This window comes from Pseudozyma flocculosa (assembly GCF_000417875.1).
Source record: "Pseudozyma flocculosa PF-1 unplaced genomic scaffold scaffold00012, whole genome shotgun sequence".
Lineage (NCBI taxonomy): Eukaryota > Fungi > Basidiomycota > Ustilaginomycetes > Ustilaginales > Ustilaginaceae > Pseudozyma > Pseudozyma flocculosa.
Window position 1 is genome coordinate 589,169 of NW_006920880.1, and position 14,865 is coordinate 604,033.

At 64.4% G+C, this 14,865-nt stretch overlaps 3 protein-coding genes across 3 annotated transcripts; all 3 read left to right on the forward strand.

Moving 5' to 3' along the window:
• Nucleotides 1-599: 599 nt before the first annotated feature.
• On the forward strand, nucleotides 600-3,499 carry PFL1_03935 (uncharacterized protein; the record flags this gene model as incomplete). Its single annotated transcript, XM_007881458.1, has 7 exons — nucleotides 600-649; nucleotides 746-840; nucleotides 958-1,223; nucleotides 1,344-1,509; nucleotides 1,618-2,114; nucleotides 2,220-2,559; nucleotides 2,658-3,499. 7 exons carry the CDS (start codon nucleotides 600-602, stop codon nucleotides 3,497-3,499), a joined length of 2,256 nt encoding a protein of 751 aa, XP_007879649.1.
• A 559-nt stretch (nucleotides 3,500-4,058) lies between these two features.
• On the forward strand, nucleotides 4,059-7,811 carry PFL1_03936 (uncharacterized protein; the record flags this gene model as incomplete). The annotated part of the gene is made up of 3 exons (XM_007881459.1): nucleotides 4,059-4,247; nucleotides 4,359-7,547; nucleotides 7,647-7,811. The coding sequence occupies 3 exons, from the start codon at nucleotides 4,059-4,061 to the stop codon at nucleotides 7,809-7,811; spliced, it is 3,543 nt and encodes a 1,180-aa protein (XP_007879650.1).
• Nucleotides 7,812-8,589: 778 nt separating this feature from the next.
• On the forward strand, nucleotides 8,590-9,243 carry PFL1_03937 (uncharacterized protein; the record flags this gene model as incomplete). Its single annotated transcript, XM_007881460.1, has 1 exon — nucleotides 8,590-9,243. One exon carries the CDS (start codon nucleotides 8,590-8,592, stop codon nucleotides 9,241-9,243), a length of 654 nt encoding a protein of 217 aa, XP_007879651.1.
• Between the last annotated feature and the right edge of the window lie 5,622 nt (nucleotides 9,244-14,865).

The window sequence follows — 14,865 nt, forward strand, 5'->3', positions numbered from 1 at the left end:
CGAGCATGGCCATCGAGGAACTGTGTGTGCGGGCCTTTGTACCAGCTGCGCCTTGGGTCGCGGGTCATTGCGGGCGCTGGAAGGGCGACGTGGACTGCGCGGCCTGGAGCGGCGTGATCGAGGCAGCTGGGCGCAGCCTGTGCGTGCGACGTGCAGCGCGTAGAGAGGCGGGTTGAGGTCGAGTGCGGCCTGGCCTGGCTGCGCCCCGCCTACGCCTGCAGCCCCACGCAAAGCCACTCAACGGCACTCTACCTCTCTCTCTTTCGCGCACGCACCCTGCCTTCGGAAGCTGGAATTTCATGCTGCCGCCTGCTGTGCTGCGTCGTGCTGGCCAGAGGCCCTCGGCCCAGCGTGCGAGGCGCTTTGGTGAGGCGCAGTCGGCCTCGGGCGTCTGGCGGGCTGGCGGGCTCGCCCTCCACCCTCAATCAGTCCTGTCCAGCCCCACCGCCTCGACCCACCACCACTACCGCCACCAACGCAATCGCCATCGCCACGCTCAATTCTCGAACCTCACCAGCAAAACGCAGCTCTCTCATTTTCAGCGCCGCTTCCGTCCACAGCCGCCTCCGCCTCGTCCAATAGCGGCATTCGATGCAAACATGTCTGGCATTCCGCAGGAGGAGCTCCCGATCCTCGAGGCCCTGATCAAGTGAGCGTCCTTGGCACCGTCGCACCTTCGCGCCGTCGCGCTGGCCCCGAGCCTACGCTGACTCTCTCCGCTTCCTTTTCTGTCGAACGCCCTCAGCATTCGGAATCGCCTCACCGCGCTCAAGAAGAACAGCTCCGAGTTTATCCGCTCCCACGATGTCCAGCAGCTCTACCAGCAGGCCATCAAGCAAGGTAAGCAAGCTCGCGACAGGGATCCGGCAGCGCCGCGTCATCCTGAGCAGTCCCGGCTCATTCGTTTCCTCTCCCTCGTCGCACATCCGTTCCGGTCTACTCCTCACTCCCCTGCAGTGACGAGGCTCAATGCGGTGCGCGATGAGCTCCAGGACTCGGCCCAGAGCTCGTCGGCGTCGGGCTCCGCTTCCACCTCGACCACGGCCAGCGAAGGCTCCGGTCAAGTGGCGTCGGAAGGTACCGGCGACGACTCACCCGTGACGCAGACCAACCGCGTCGACACCACGCTCAACGACGTCTTCGCGCTGCTCAGCCTCTTCTTCCTCACCATCGGCAGGAGCCGCGAGAGCCCGGCCACGTTTTCGCAGCTCAGCTGCATGAAGGTGAGTGCAGAGGCGCCGCCTTCGATTGTTGAAGCGACAGCTGACATGCGGCGTGTTCCGCCCTGCCCTGCCTGTTCCTCTGCTTCGTCTCGCCTCGCCTCGCCTCGCCTCGCCTCGCAGCAACTGCTCGACCACCTGTCCGAGTCTGGCATCTACACCGAGGCAGATCTGCAGCCGTTTGCGGCTCGCGTCGCCGAGATGCGCGAGATCATCCGCAAGGACGCCGACAGTGGCAAGCAGCCTCCGCAGCTCACCAAGCTGATGATGCGCAAGCTTGAGGGATGCGGTGAGTGCTTTGCGACGCGGACTCGGCGCAGCGGTGACCCTTGTGCGTAGCTGGTTTTCACACCACTTTCCTGCCCGCTCTGCCTGGCCGAGCTTTCCCTGCCTGCAGAAAAGGTGCTCAAGAAGCTCGAGGGCACGCTCAAAGTTCTCTCGGTCGAGCTCGTGCCGTACCACCAGAAGATCGTCTCGATCCGTCGGCAGCTGGCGGCGGCCGCGGCCAAGCCCAAGCCGGCCAGGGCGGAGATCAAGGCCCTGCAGGAGGAGCTGCGGAAGCTCGACTCGAAGCGCGTCGACGGCAAGTTCCTGGGCCCAGGAGGCTCGTCGGTGCCTGCGGGCCAGGCGATCCTTGTCGGCCTGCTCGAGGAGTGCTTCGAGATCTGCCATGACATCACCGTCCGCAACGACGAGGTGCCCATGACGCTGCAGCCCATCTACGACCGGCTCAACGAGATCAAGTCGAACCTCGAGCACCTCGTCCTCACGCACCGGTGGACGTTGCGCGAGACCGACCTCTGGAACTACCAAGTTACGCTCAAGGAGATTGACCGGATGCGTGTCAACGGCAAGTTTGTCGACAGCGAGGGCAAGCAGCCCGAAGGCCAGCTGGTGAGTGCCGCCCGCCGTCGGTGCAGAGGACGTGCCCATGTCGCTCGCTCTCGATGCTGACTGCCTCGTTCCCTCTATGCGCTGCTTTCTGCCTCGTCGCCGCAGGTGCTGCTCTACCTCCTGCGCAGGTGTTACGGCCTCATCTACATGCTCGTCGCCTCGTCGGAGCCCATCTCCGAGGAGCTGATGCCGATCAGCAACAAGCTCTCGACGGTCTCCAAGTGCCTCAAGGAGGTCAGCAAGTACGGCGGCCCGTTCACGATGCGCGACCTCTATCCCTACCGGCTGGCGCTGCACCAGATCGGCAACATGCGCAGCCCGGTCAAGGACAAGGACGGCAACGACACCGGAGTCAAAAAGTGGCTCGGCCGCGACGGCAGCGTGCCCGAGGGCCAGGCCATTCTGCGGGCGCAGTTTGAAGAGGTGGAGCAGAGGATCGAAGAGAGTGAGTAGCGCGATGCATTGCTCGCCGAGATCGCTCCGACCGCTGACGCACACTCCCGATCCCGCCTCCGCCTGCATCCACCCACCACACCCGGCCAGTGCTCAACCGCGAGGATGAGGATGACGACGATGACGACGACGGCGAGTGGGACGGATCGACGGCATCCACAGTCAGCCAGAGCGATACGGACAGCGAGGCGGGGGACAGCGACGGCAGCGCGGAGCCGCCATCGGCCGACATGGTGCGGAATGCGCTGCTCTCGGCCGGCGGGCCGATGCTGGGCGGCAGCAGCAACGTCTCGGACGCGGCGTTGTCTTCGGCAGCGGCTTCGGCGACGGGTCCGCTGGAGGGGCCGTCGACGACGGACGCGTCTGCGTCGAGCGGGCAGACGATCCGACCCCACGACGGCTTTGGCAGCGGGTCGCTCGAGGCGACACCAGTGGCTACCACGTTTGCGGCCAGCCAGCACCCGCCGCGGCCGCTCGCAAGCAGCAGGGCGCAGTCCGGAGCGTCCACTGGCGGATCTGCAGCAGCCTCGCCGGAGCCTCCGACCATGGTCCGCCAGAGCTCCAAGGCGGGCAAGAACTTCCGGGAGGGCGTCGGCGAGGTGACGGGACTGAGCTCGCGTTCGCCCATCGTCGGCGCCACGGCCGATGCGCATGCCAACGCTACGGGTAGCAGCCTCTCTTCGACGTCGGCGCTGAGTTCGATTGGCTCTGCGATGCAGTCCCCCCCATCGGCGCGGCCCGCCGATGCAGGGAGCGAGCTTGGCACCAGCGGCAACCCGCTGCCGCCGGGCATGGCACCGTTGGCGGTCCCCATGCCTGGCCGCCTCGACGACGATGCGGCCGAAGGAGGGCCCGCGGTCGGGACCCACGTGGATGCTCTCATCTCTGGCATGGGCTCGACGCTGATCGATGACATGGCCAACAGCAATTGACCGCGGCGTTGCGCTGCCACGGCCGCCGCTGTAGATTAGGCCGTTGCTTTATCGCCATACCCTCCGCTTTCGCAGCCAGCCAGCTGCTCGTCTATCTCCTCTCGTTCAGTCCGCTCGCAGAATGAGTGACGAGGCAAGCCCAAATGCCCGTGTGTGGGGGGCGTTTGGCATGGCTTGGCCTGGCCTGGTCGAGGTCGGACGAGGCTGGGTCTCGCGGGCTTGAGGCTGGATCGCGTTACGGCCGAGAGAGACTGAGGCCACGCTCAGAGAAAGCGAGGCACGCGGCCCAAAAAACGGCGCGGCAGGCGGCTTCTTCTGACTGACGACGGGCGTACGTTTGTCTGTGGACCCACGAACGGCGAGCAGGCCAAAGGGCAGCACAGCAGCCCTCGTCATACCCACCTCTCGTTGGTCCCCACCTCATTTCGCCTGGCCACCACCACGCACACTCCTACCACTCTGCTCTTTTGCTGGCGCCACCGGAGCTCATCCTGGCTCCCGCCGTCTGCATTCGACCCATGCAAGCCGGCTGACTGCCCTCCCTCCGACACGCCTCAAGATGAACTCGCGACAACCCACCGGCTCCGGCCTGCGGCTGGACGAGGATGCCCTGGCGCAGCAGCCTTCTTCCTCGGGCAGGGCTCGTCGCTCCACCACCGCCCGCGCCGCCGCCCGCGCATCCCCTTATGCCAGGACACCCACCAAGCAGGTAGCCCGCACCAGCCTGGCATCACCGGCACCTGCAGCCGTGAGTAAACACGGCCGCCCAGATGGGTAGGCCGACGGCGGCTCTTGTCCCCGCCCCGGATGTATGCGCTGACCTTTTCCTTGCTCTTCCATCCGACGACTGACACTGCAGTCGCCCAGCATGCTGAGCGGACTCATCAGCACCGTGACCAGCCCCTTCCGATTCCGCTCGCGGGCACGGCAGTCGGCCGCCTTTGGCACCGCCGACACCGAAGCGGAAGCCGACGACGACAACGGCCACGGCGTCAACATCGACATGGAGGCTGGAGGAACCGCTCCCGCCCGCATCGAGGCCCTTGAGCCCACGTCCCCTCTCGCCAATCGACACACAGCCCTGGTCAGCAAGGACGAGCGCTCCGAGACTCGACCCGCCTCTTCCAACACGCTCACTGTGCCGACGGCGGCGCCCTTCGCCGTCAGCCCGACCCGGTCGCGGCCCAGCAACCTCGACCTGAGCCCGGCAGGCCCTTCCCTCCGTTCCGCTGCATCTCCGCGAGCCTCTTCGCCGCTGCCTGCCAGGACGGCACCCCGTTCACCCCTCGCCGAGAGCTCCACCCTCCCTTTCACGCCGCAGGAGCCGCCGCGCAAGCGGGCCACGCGGTACAGCTCCACCCAGATCGACGCCAGCGCGGGCCGAGCGCAGCCAGACGCCAGCCCGGTCTCGCGCAACTTTGAACTGCTTGCGCGCTTCTTTGAGCAGAAGCAGAGGGAAGGCGGTCTCCACGGTGGAAGCAGCGGACTGACAGAGGTCGAGGTCGAGGGGTGCCTCAAGCTCATCGAGGATAGCATGGCCGCTGGACGCGACCTAGCCCACGAGTTCGGATATGCGTCCAGCAGGCTAGGCCGAACAGCCGGCGTGCGGCAGCCTAGCGAAGCCCCCTCGTCGTCCCGTGCAAGTTCGGTTGCGCCGCAGACGTCGGCGTACCCAGCATCTCAGACGTTCGGCAACCTCTTCCATCCCGGATCGTCGATCAAGCCGACCGGGGCCTACTCGTTCCTTGCCCCGCGGTCGTCGTCGACCGCTTCGATCGCCTCGTCCGCGTCTGCGAGAAGGCATCGGCCCCTGTACCTTGGCCCAGGCATGGGCTCGCAGCTGACGAGGCGCCGGACGCTGGCACCGGGTTCCCGGTCGTTGGGAGACTCTCTTGCCCAGTCTCGGATGGGTCTTCTGCCAAAATCGACCTCGGACACGAGCCTGGTCGACGCCGCCAGGGAGCGGCAGGAGCAGGCGAATGCCGCGCCCGAGGAGGCCAAGCGGCGCAGGACAGAAGACGCTGAGCGAGGCACAGCATCGCAGCAGCAGGACGCACGCTTCGAGAGCCTGTTCGAGAGCCAGCGGACGCAAAGCAGCGAGCTGGCCAAGAAGACGACGTCGGCCGCTGCCACCCCGAAGCGCGATGCGGGCCTCGGCGTCAAGCGGGGCGCTCCGCAGGATGGCCAGTCTCAGGGCAAGAAGGCAGAGGACGGCTACGTCAACGGCGTGCGCCCGGCTCAGGACAGCACCCCGGTGCGCGTCGCGACAAAGACCGCCACCGCCATGCTCGACATCCTCAAGGACAGCCCGCCGGTCCGGCCTCCCGTGCAGCCGGAGCTCGTCAACCCGTACCAACCCTCGTCGACGCTGTCCAAGCTGCCCAAGAAGCCCAAGACACAGACGCCTTCCAAGTCGGCCCGTGCATCGATGGTGACGCGTGCCAAGGCGCGCCAGTCTGCCGCCGAGGCGAAGACGAAGAACGAGGAGCCGAAGCGGGAGTCGATCCTCGATGTCATCGAGCGCACGGCGCCCAAGGAGAAGCCAAGGCGCGGCCGCGTGGCCACCGAGACGCCCGACGTGGCGATGCAGGATCAGACGCCAGCGGCCGCGACGCCTGCCACTACGACGCCAGCAACCAGCGAGGCCGATGTTGCGCAGGCCAGGAAGGCCGAGAAGACGGAGGAGGCACGGCGGCGGCTCGCAGCACTCAGCAAGAAACGCGAGGCTGACTCGAAGCAGGACCAGCCTGCCGCCGCTTCTTCCTCGGCTCCCTCCGCTCCGACGCCCGCCTTCACCTTTGGCGCCCCCGCGTCGCAGCAGCCGCAGCAGCAGCAACCGAGCACCAGCACTACTTCCGCGCCGTCGACCGGCTTCAGCTTCGGTGTGGCCAAGCCCGCAGCGAGCCTCGCGCCGCAGCTCCCACAGCAATACACGGCCTCGAAGCCCAAGAAGCCGTCGCCGCTCTCGGTCACGTTCCAGGCGCCCGACTCACCCAGCTCGGCCTCGGAAAAGTCGATGGCCGACTCGCCCGTGCCCGCGTCCAAGCCTTCCTTCAGCTTCAGCCAGCCCACCGCCTTCTCATTCGCATCGCCATCGGCTTCGACGACGCCTGCCGAGCCCAAAGCCAGCGCCGCACCGGCTCCAGCCGCCAAGCCCTTTACCTTCGGCGCACCGGCCAAGGCGGTGACCAAGGAGAGCCCTGCGCCGCCGGCCCCGGCACCCGCAAAGCCAGCCTTCTCATTCTCGCCGATCACGCCGGCCCTGGCTCCTTCGCCTGTAGCCCCTGCCCAGGAGGTGGCCAAGCCTGCCGCTGCGGCAGCTCCCGCTACGACCTCGAAGCCAGCTGCACCCGGGAACGCCAAGGACGAGGCCGTCGCAGCCCCCATCAGCGCCCTTCCGACATTCAGCTTTGACTTTTCTGCTCCCGCCAGCACCGCTGCGGCTGCGGGGCCCGAGGCCAACGCCATCAAGAAGGAGGTCCTGTCTCTGGCAGCGACCAGCCTGCCGACCTTCGACTTCATCTTCGACACCACCTCGACGCCTGCTTCGACCGCCAAGGGGGCAGCCGAAGAGACGAAGCCAGCGGCGAGCGCACCGATCTCGTCGTTCTCGTTCGGTAAGCCCGCAGCGGGCTCGTCGACGGGCTCGTCGCCCACGTTCTCGTTCAACAAGCCCATCGCATCAGCGCCAGCGCCCGCCGCATCGACCGGCTTCAGCTTCTCGCCTCTCGGCGGCTCGAGCGGCCTGGCCACGCCCGCGTCCACGCTCTCGAGAGCTTCGACGCCCGCCTCGATTGACGAGCCGACTGCCTCCGATGGCAAGGCGGCAGCAGCTGCCAACAGCGGGTCCAACGGCCTGCTGGGCGAGGGAGAGGGAGAGGAGGACGAGACGCAGATGCACGAGGTGCGAGCCAAGTTCTGGCGCTTCGACCAGGAGGGCAAGGCATGGAAGGACCTCGGCATCGTCATTGCCAAGCTCAAGAAGCACAAGGAGACCGGCAAGCGAAGGATGCTGGTGCGCAACGAGGCGAACGGCAAGGTGGTGGTGGTGAGTCTGCGGCGCCTCGGAGCGACCCCGCATTGACCAACGTGCCCCGGAACTGACCATGACCCCCATGCCGACCTTTCTCGGCTTGCTGGCTGGCAGAACTTCAACCTCTACTCGTCGATCAAGGTGACGCAGGACAAGAACGTCGTCTCCTTCCTGGGCTTTGACGGCAGCACGCCGACTCAGTTCCGATGCAAGATCAAGACGGAGGACGGCGCCAGGGCCTTCAAGGACGCCATCGAGCGAGAGGCGGCCGCAGCCTGATCCCGGCGCGCGCGCCGGACCCGTCGGCGCTTCTCTCAGCCTTGAGCCGCTTCTCGCATGTTCAGGTCCACCCTTATCGTCCCTGCATCCTCTGTATCGCTACACCCACTCTGCCCCGCATAGAACGTGAGGCCATCTTCATTTTGGGCGGCGGGTGTCGTCTGCCGCGAGAGTCGGTCGAAGAGGCAGATGGGCTGGCGAGCTTCGGCTCCGAATTTCGGCAGGCGGGGGCTCAGCTGGAAGATTCCTTCGCTGGCGCGAAAAAGGTAGCGGCGGGGCCCTCGGAAAATCTGGACTCTTCGTCGGTCGTCGCCGCTTCCTCCCTTCCCACCACCACCACCACATTCGCCTCGCACTTGGAACGTCCCGACAGCCCCTCATTGAGAGGGAAGAGACCATACCACCACCGTGCATCGGCCCTCGACGACCGTTTCCGCTCCGCCTGTGTCGCCCCTCGTCGTGCCCTCTCCTCACCTCCGCCCCCCGCACCCTTCCACCACCACCATCACACCACATCCAACCCGCCCCTATTATTTGATTGATCAGTGCTCTCTCCTCCGTGCCTGGTTGATTGAAGAAGGAGGCTAGATCCACCCCCATACCGCCCCACCTACTCAACTCCGGGGACCGGTTCAAACCATATGGATTTAGGCTCCTGTCCCGACGCTCCCAGGACAGGCGCCCATTTACATGGTTCGTACATCCCTCCCGTTCCAACTTCTCCCGCGCCTTTGCATCGCGATCGCCCGGTTCGGCTCCCTCGTCGCCTCCGCATCCTATGCTTGTCTTCCGCCCGCCCGCCCAACGTAATCCCATCGTGTCTCGTCGCAAAAAGTGTCTCGACCCGTCGCGCATTGTGAACCTCGCCCCCTTCCTCGCCCAGCTCTACCCCTCCCCTTTCCCTCGCACCACGGACAGCGATATGGCGAACCGGGCAGACGTGCCACTTCAGCCCTCCTCCATACAGCGACGCACGAGGCGGGGTTCCCCAGGCTGGACCGATCGACGAGTGCAACGACAGGAAGGCGGCCGGATCGACTTGGAACGTCCGTCTTCGTTCGGTTTCGACCGCGGCGGTGACGAGACTTGGGCCATTCGTCCGGCGCTCCCCGTCGCCTCGCTCTGTGTCCTTCCGCCGGGTTCCCCCATCTCGGCGCTTGCGGGGGAAGGTCGTAACGAGCCACGAAACCAACCTGCCCGCCATCGTTCGATAAGGCGCTCCAACCCCCCGCCCGACCCCGTCCCTCTACCCTCTTCCTCCCTCGTTGATCCCAGGACCGACGAGAACGGGGGCGAGGGAAGAGGGGCAGCGGGGCCAGCGGGGGAAAAGTCCAAGAAAGATCCACTCCCATCCGATCCGGGTGCGTTGGTCGGGCAATGGAAGAGTTGCTCCGACCCTGCCCTCTCCTTCCCCCCGCCCCCACTCGCGTGAGCCGAGGGAGGGGGACGGGGCAGCCCGGGTTGTGGGAGCGCAGTCATCAGGCCAGGCTTGTTCTCCGAAGTACAAAGGAGAGGGAGCGTTCGTGATTGCGGACATGCCCCCCCAGCCCGGCGTCGGCTCGCGGCGCGTTTGCTCGGAAGTCACCTTCGTCGTTGTCGTCGCGGGTAGACGGTATCTCTGTGGCGGGCGCTGCCGTCGACGTCTTTCCATGATCATTTCTTCATGCTCGCTGAACCGTGATCGTTCACTCGACTATCGGCCGTCGACGCATCATCGGGTTGCTCCTTTGACATGCCTCGACCATCGCATCACTCCCTGGAGCCATCTTGCTCTGGAAGCGACGACCTCTTCGTCCGCGTCTTGAAGATGAGATTTGATGCGCACGTTCCCACGCAGGATCCGGCCCTGTCTGTCCGGTGCGGTACGAGACGCGCCGTCGAAACGGGGACAGTGGCACCGTGACGGGATTGTGAAGGGGGCGAGGTCCGCGACGCTAACGGCCTCCGGATCGCCACCGGCAGCAGGGAACAATCAAAGATCCATATGCATGAGCTGGGCTCAAAAAGACGACGACGCCTTAATCAAAGCTCTTTGATTGCGAGCGTGTCGCGGGAGGGGAGCAAGACTCGCAGCCACAGATGCAAGGAGGATCTAAAAGTTGCACGGCAAGAAGGGGTGCGTCCCCGCTCCGGCTCCCGCATCCCCATCGTCCTTGCCCCTCTGTACACCTTGGGGCGTCTAGCTCCGCTTCGTATTGTTGCCGTCTAGGCTCGTACAGTATCTGTAGCTTGTCCGCGCACCTCCTGGGCGTCGGTGATTGCTGTCGCTTCGACCCGTCCTCGGGGAGCGAGGAGGGAAAAGCAATGTGAAAATTGCAGGCGAAAAGAAGACGCGCGGGCGCGGGCGACTGCGGTCGTCGAGCTTCGACCCTGTCCGCTTCCACGGAGAGCGATCACGCATCCAGCAGCCAATTTAGTCGAGCAAGGTGCGGGGTCGGTCTCGTCTGGGCCGAACCCTCGCTGCGGTAAGCTCGGCGTCGGATGTCCAGACGACAGAGAGATGCAGGCGGTGTCATCCCCGCCTGCCAGGCCTGACGAGAGAGCTGGCCAGGCCATGCTTGGTCGGCCTTGCCAGCGCGCGTCCGAGCTTGGACCCGGAATCGAAGCTCGCTCGTTCCACAGGACGGACCTCGAGGAGCGGTCGGCTGGCGGATCTTTGATGTCGGTCGACTTTCGGACTCCTCTCTCCCGCGCCCCGGAGCGAGAGAGGTCGGTAGGCACCGTACCTAGGCCAGGGACAAGCTACATGTCGAGAGGCAAGCAAGGCGACGGAAACGACCCGTTCCGACGCCGGTCAGCGCATGAACCGCAAGGTCCGACGAGACAGAGCGAGGACAGCGGTCTCATCGGTAAGCGCCGCCCATTCAGAGAAGCTAGACGTTCCAGTTGACTACTGTCGTGCTACAGTAGGCCGGCTGACCCGTCCACCGGTAGTTATGTAGTGGGTACCGTACAGCTACTGTGACTGGACAGCCTTTTGCGTACGTTGGCGATCCGAACCTCGCTCGTCGTGGCGGAGGCTACCGGTAGCCTGCCGACCTTACCGTAAGTGCAGCGCGGTGCATGCTGCTGCAGAATCAGAGACGAGCGGCCGGCGAATGCACCTCGAATACGGTACCGGTAGCTCTGTTTCGTCTGCGTCCCATTGTTCTCCATGTCGCCCGCGATCGTCACGTTGCAGCCAGCTGTGTGGTGCAAAGCCTTGTCTGAGAGAGTGGGCCGTTGGTACAGCACCATGCTGCGACGGGATATGTACCGTAGCCAACAGCTGGGACTTCTCGAGAGCAGAGCTGGACGAGGAAGCCGCTGGAGTCGCCTTTCGTCCTCTAGAGAAGCTCCGTTCAGCAGGCAAGGCGGGAACAGGCAGGCAAGCAAGCAAGGAGTGGTCTCATAGCGACGAAGAAGACACAGGAAGGAAGAAGCAAGCAAGCAAGCAAGCAAAAAGTTTTATTGCGAGGCAACGAAGCTCCGCCATTGGCATGCACCAACATGCATAACGGTGCATCGGCGCCGCCGCAAGGTTTCCTTTTCGACTGTTGTGGCATCGAGCATTGGCCGAAATGCGCTTGTCGGTACAGAACCCATCTAGCCTGCGGTTGTCACCGAAAGCCAGCCGGGGAGCGAGGGACACGGCAGGCAAAACGCGTGGTGCTCAACGGAGAGGATGGCGGATCCTCGTTGCCCTTGCGTAGATGGCCAGTAGACATGGCCGGTGACCAAGCTGGCATGGCAATGTCACCATTCCCCGTCGAGTCGCCACTCGCCACACATGAAGTGTTTCCCAGCGAGCCATGTCAGTCAGTCCCGGCAGTCTAGCGTACGGCCGGGTATCGGTGCGGGTTTAGCAAAGGCACGCTGGGCTCCCCTGCCAAGGGAGCGGCGCTAGCACACCGCAAGGTGGCAAGCGGGCAAGTCGCTTCCATCTTGCCGAAACGTGGAAAAAAAGGATGCGGAGAGCGAGCGAGGCGAGAGAGCAGGCAGGGTTCAGCACCCCAGGGGCCCAGGGCGGCCAGGCAGGCGACACTCAGCAGAGGGGCAGCGCCGCAGAACTTGAGCTGGAGCCAGGCAGCCAGGCAGCCGGGCAGCCGGGCACTCGACAAGCAAAAAAGCCAGGTGCCAGGGCGCCAAGCGAGTCGCCAACGCAACTCGTTGCCGGTCCGCAAGCTCGATCTCACCGCAAGGCACCAAGAGCGGCAAAGGCGGGCAGGAACTCAGGGGACCCCAGTTGCATGCATACTTCGATCCCTGTCCGCAGAAAGAAAGCTCCGCATGAAACTCAACAAGACGCGCCGTGCGTACTGTATGTGTCTCGTCGAGCGGTCCCAACTCAGCTCGGGTCCTGCGTGAGGTGCGCTCCAAGGGGCAGGCCGTACTGGATACCGTACAGTACCTAGCACAGTTTGCAGGCAAGCTCTAAAACGTCGAGCGAGATGAAAGAGCACGATCAAGCACTTCGCCGGACTAGGCATTATTTTGTCGCGGAACAATGGTGGAGCGGCTGGCTTGGCGAGGGCCACCTCGACCGTACCACGGAGCGCGGGGTATAACCCTATGGGCAGCATGTATTCACTCTGAGCGTGGCATCAGGTGGTACAGACGGAGCTCGTCGACGCTTTGGGAAGGACAAGCAGAGAGTTGGGAAAACGTGTGTCGACTTTGTCGCTGTCTCCGAGGCTTCGCGGAGTAGAGCAGCGGGCAGAGCTTGTGTTTTTCTTTTCATCTTCCTTTCCGGAGTCCAGCGCAGCGCCGGAGCCCCAAAAGGTGGCAGCCTTCCGCTGCAGTCTCGTGTCAGCTCGCCGTCTGTCCCGGTGGCGGGTTGCTGCAACCGCGCCAGCGGCTTCTGCATGTCGCCTGGCCTCCACGGGGCGGAACGACGACCGTCTGTCGAGGGCACAAAACGTCGCATTCTTCGTTCGTACAGATGCCACCGGTACCGGTATCACGACTATGACTGCCGCGAGTCCAGTCCTCGCCCTTGTGGCGTGGCGTAGGTCCACGCTCCTCTGTACCGCGGTACCATCGTCAATCGCCTCGGATTTTCATTACCTGTTTGTGCACAGATGGTCGGTCGAGGCGGAACTTCAACCATGCGGTGCCAGGTGTGGCGGGCTTTGGCCGCCTGTGGCGGTCCCTCGCCAGCGCGGGCAGATTTCTAGCGCCCGCCCCTTCCGCCCTGTTGCATACAGATGCGCTTTACGATCGCTGCGGCCCATTTACCGTAGCTCTTGCTGAGCTTCGTGTAGACTCTGACGAGCAGGGGCAATCATCAAGCCCCCGCCGGGCGTCGGCGTCTGCAACACCGTGCTCCAGTCTCTGCACATGGTCAGTACAAGAGAGCATGACAAACATGAGCTCAACTCCTGCGTGTAGCTAGGTACGGTGTCTGGAGTGCGCTCGATTCTCGGACCATGTCGTCGCTCTCGCTCGGCTGACGTTTTGACTCTCCTCGCGCCATCTATGAAGCCAGCTTCACGTGCGCCAGATCGAGCAACCATGCACCTGGACCAGACGGACCATGTATCGGACTGTTCCCTGAAGGGATCCGCAGATCCTGTGGCAATGGCGAGAAACGCTGCGTTTGCCAAGAGGAGGCTGTGATAATGTAGGTACAGCAGACCTTTGATCCCGTCACCGGATACCGGTACTCGCACGATGGACCCTACGGGTGTCGGCGGAGGACGTCCCCGTCCGTGCTGAGTACGGCATCGTCTGTACGGTACAGATCCGTACACACGGCGTCGCGGCGCGGAGTTGAGTAGACGGGGAAGCAACGGACCCGGCGCTGAGTCGCGAGGCAGGGCACCTGAGTCCGCCGAGCTGTGGACCCATGGGTCCAGCCGGCGCCACCACGGCCGCCGCAGCCGGCGCCGTACCGGTAATCGTAGCAAGCTGTACCAACGACCTCACCGGGTGACGATGCCCGACGCTCCTCACAACTCACAAGGAGCCGTGTCTTGAGCGATTTTGCTCTGCAGGCAGCATGCGTGGATCGACCCCTGCGGATCCCGGGACACTGGCATGGTGATTCATCTCGCGCTGCCGCCACCTCTGGCCGAATGGTCCCTGCGTTTAGAGCTGCTCTCCCCCGCACCCAAGGATCGACGATGCTGAGCTGACAAGCTCCCGCAGGGGTGACTGGCATTCGTCGACGGCGTCTCTCTCTGTCCGTACGGGTGGCGAGAGCATCGCCTCCTGTTGACAGCGGCGCGATCGTCAGCTTGACGTGTGGCCAGCTCAAATCTGGCCCCGCGCGTGCTGCCGACGGCTTCACGACATGAGGCCGTTCGTAGTGAGCCCTATTCCGCCACAAAGCTGGCCCCTTTGCAGCTTTCACCTTGCGGGCCTCTGTCCCCGGAGAACCTTTCGAGCAGGACACGGCACAGCCCGAGTATTGTACTGTACGTACAGGCATGTAAAAAGCGGCGAGAAGCGGACTACCTAACAATCAGAGTGGGAGTTAGACCTTGGAGCGCTCGACCCGAACTGGCCTGCTGCGCCCACGCTTAACCTCTTTGCCGGGCCTGCCTGGAACCTCGACGGGCATGCAACGGATCGGACACGGCCCGATCCGCTCCTCTTGGCGCTCACCTTCCCGCCAAAGTGCAGCCCGTCGACGTCGTATACGGTGGGCACTACAGAAGGGCGCCGCGCTTGCCGCTACACGCCGTTCGGCCAGCAGAAGGACCACGGCGCCGGCGATGCTGGAACGGCACACAAGTTGGGCGATGTCGCCGGGCTATCTACAATGGTCACAGGGAGGCAGCTACAAGTTATGTGCTCGTACGTGATCCTGCAGAGCATGCAGCCGCGTATTGGACGAGGATGTGCAAGCAAGGTGTTCAGCTGTACCTCGGGATTTTAGGTTGCAACCCGGCTGCCATTGCGCTCAAGCGTGCGTCGAAGCCTGACGAGCCAGCAAACGACGTCGTCGAAGAGGCCGAGGCAAGCTGGGCCATTGCCCAAGCTCGGGATCGGGACGGCGCTCGTCCAGCCGCTCAACGACCCATTGCATCTGCCTACAGGGCTGCGCTGCTCTGTGACTGAGCCTGCCTTT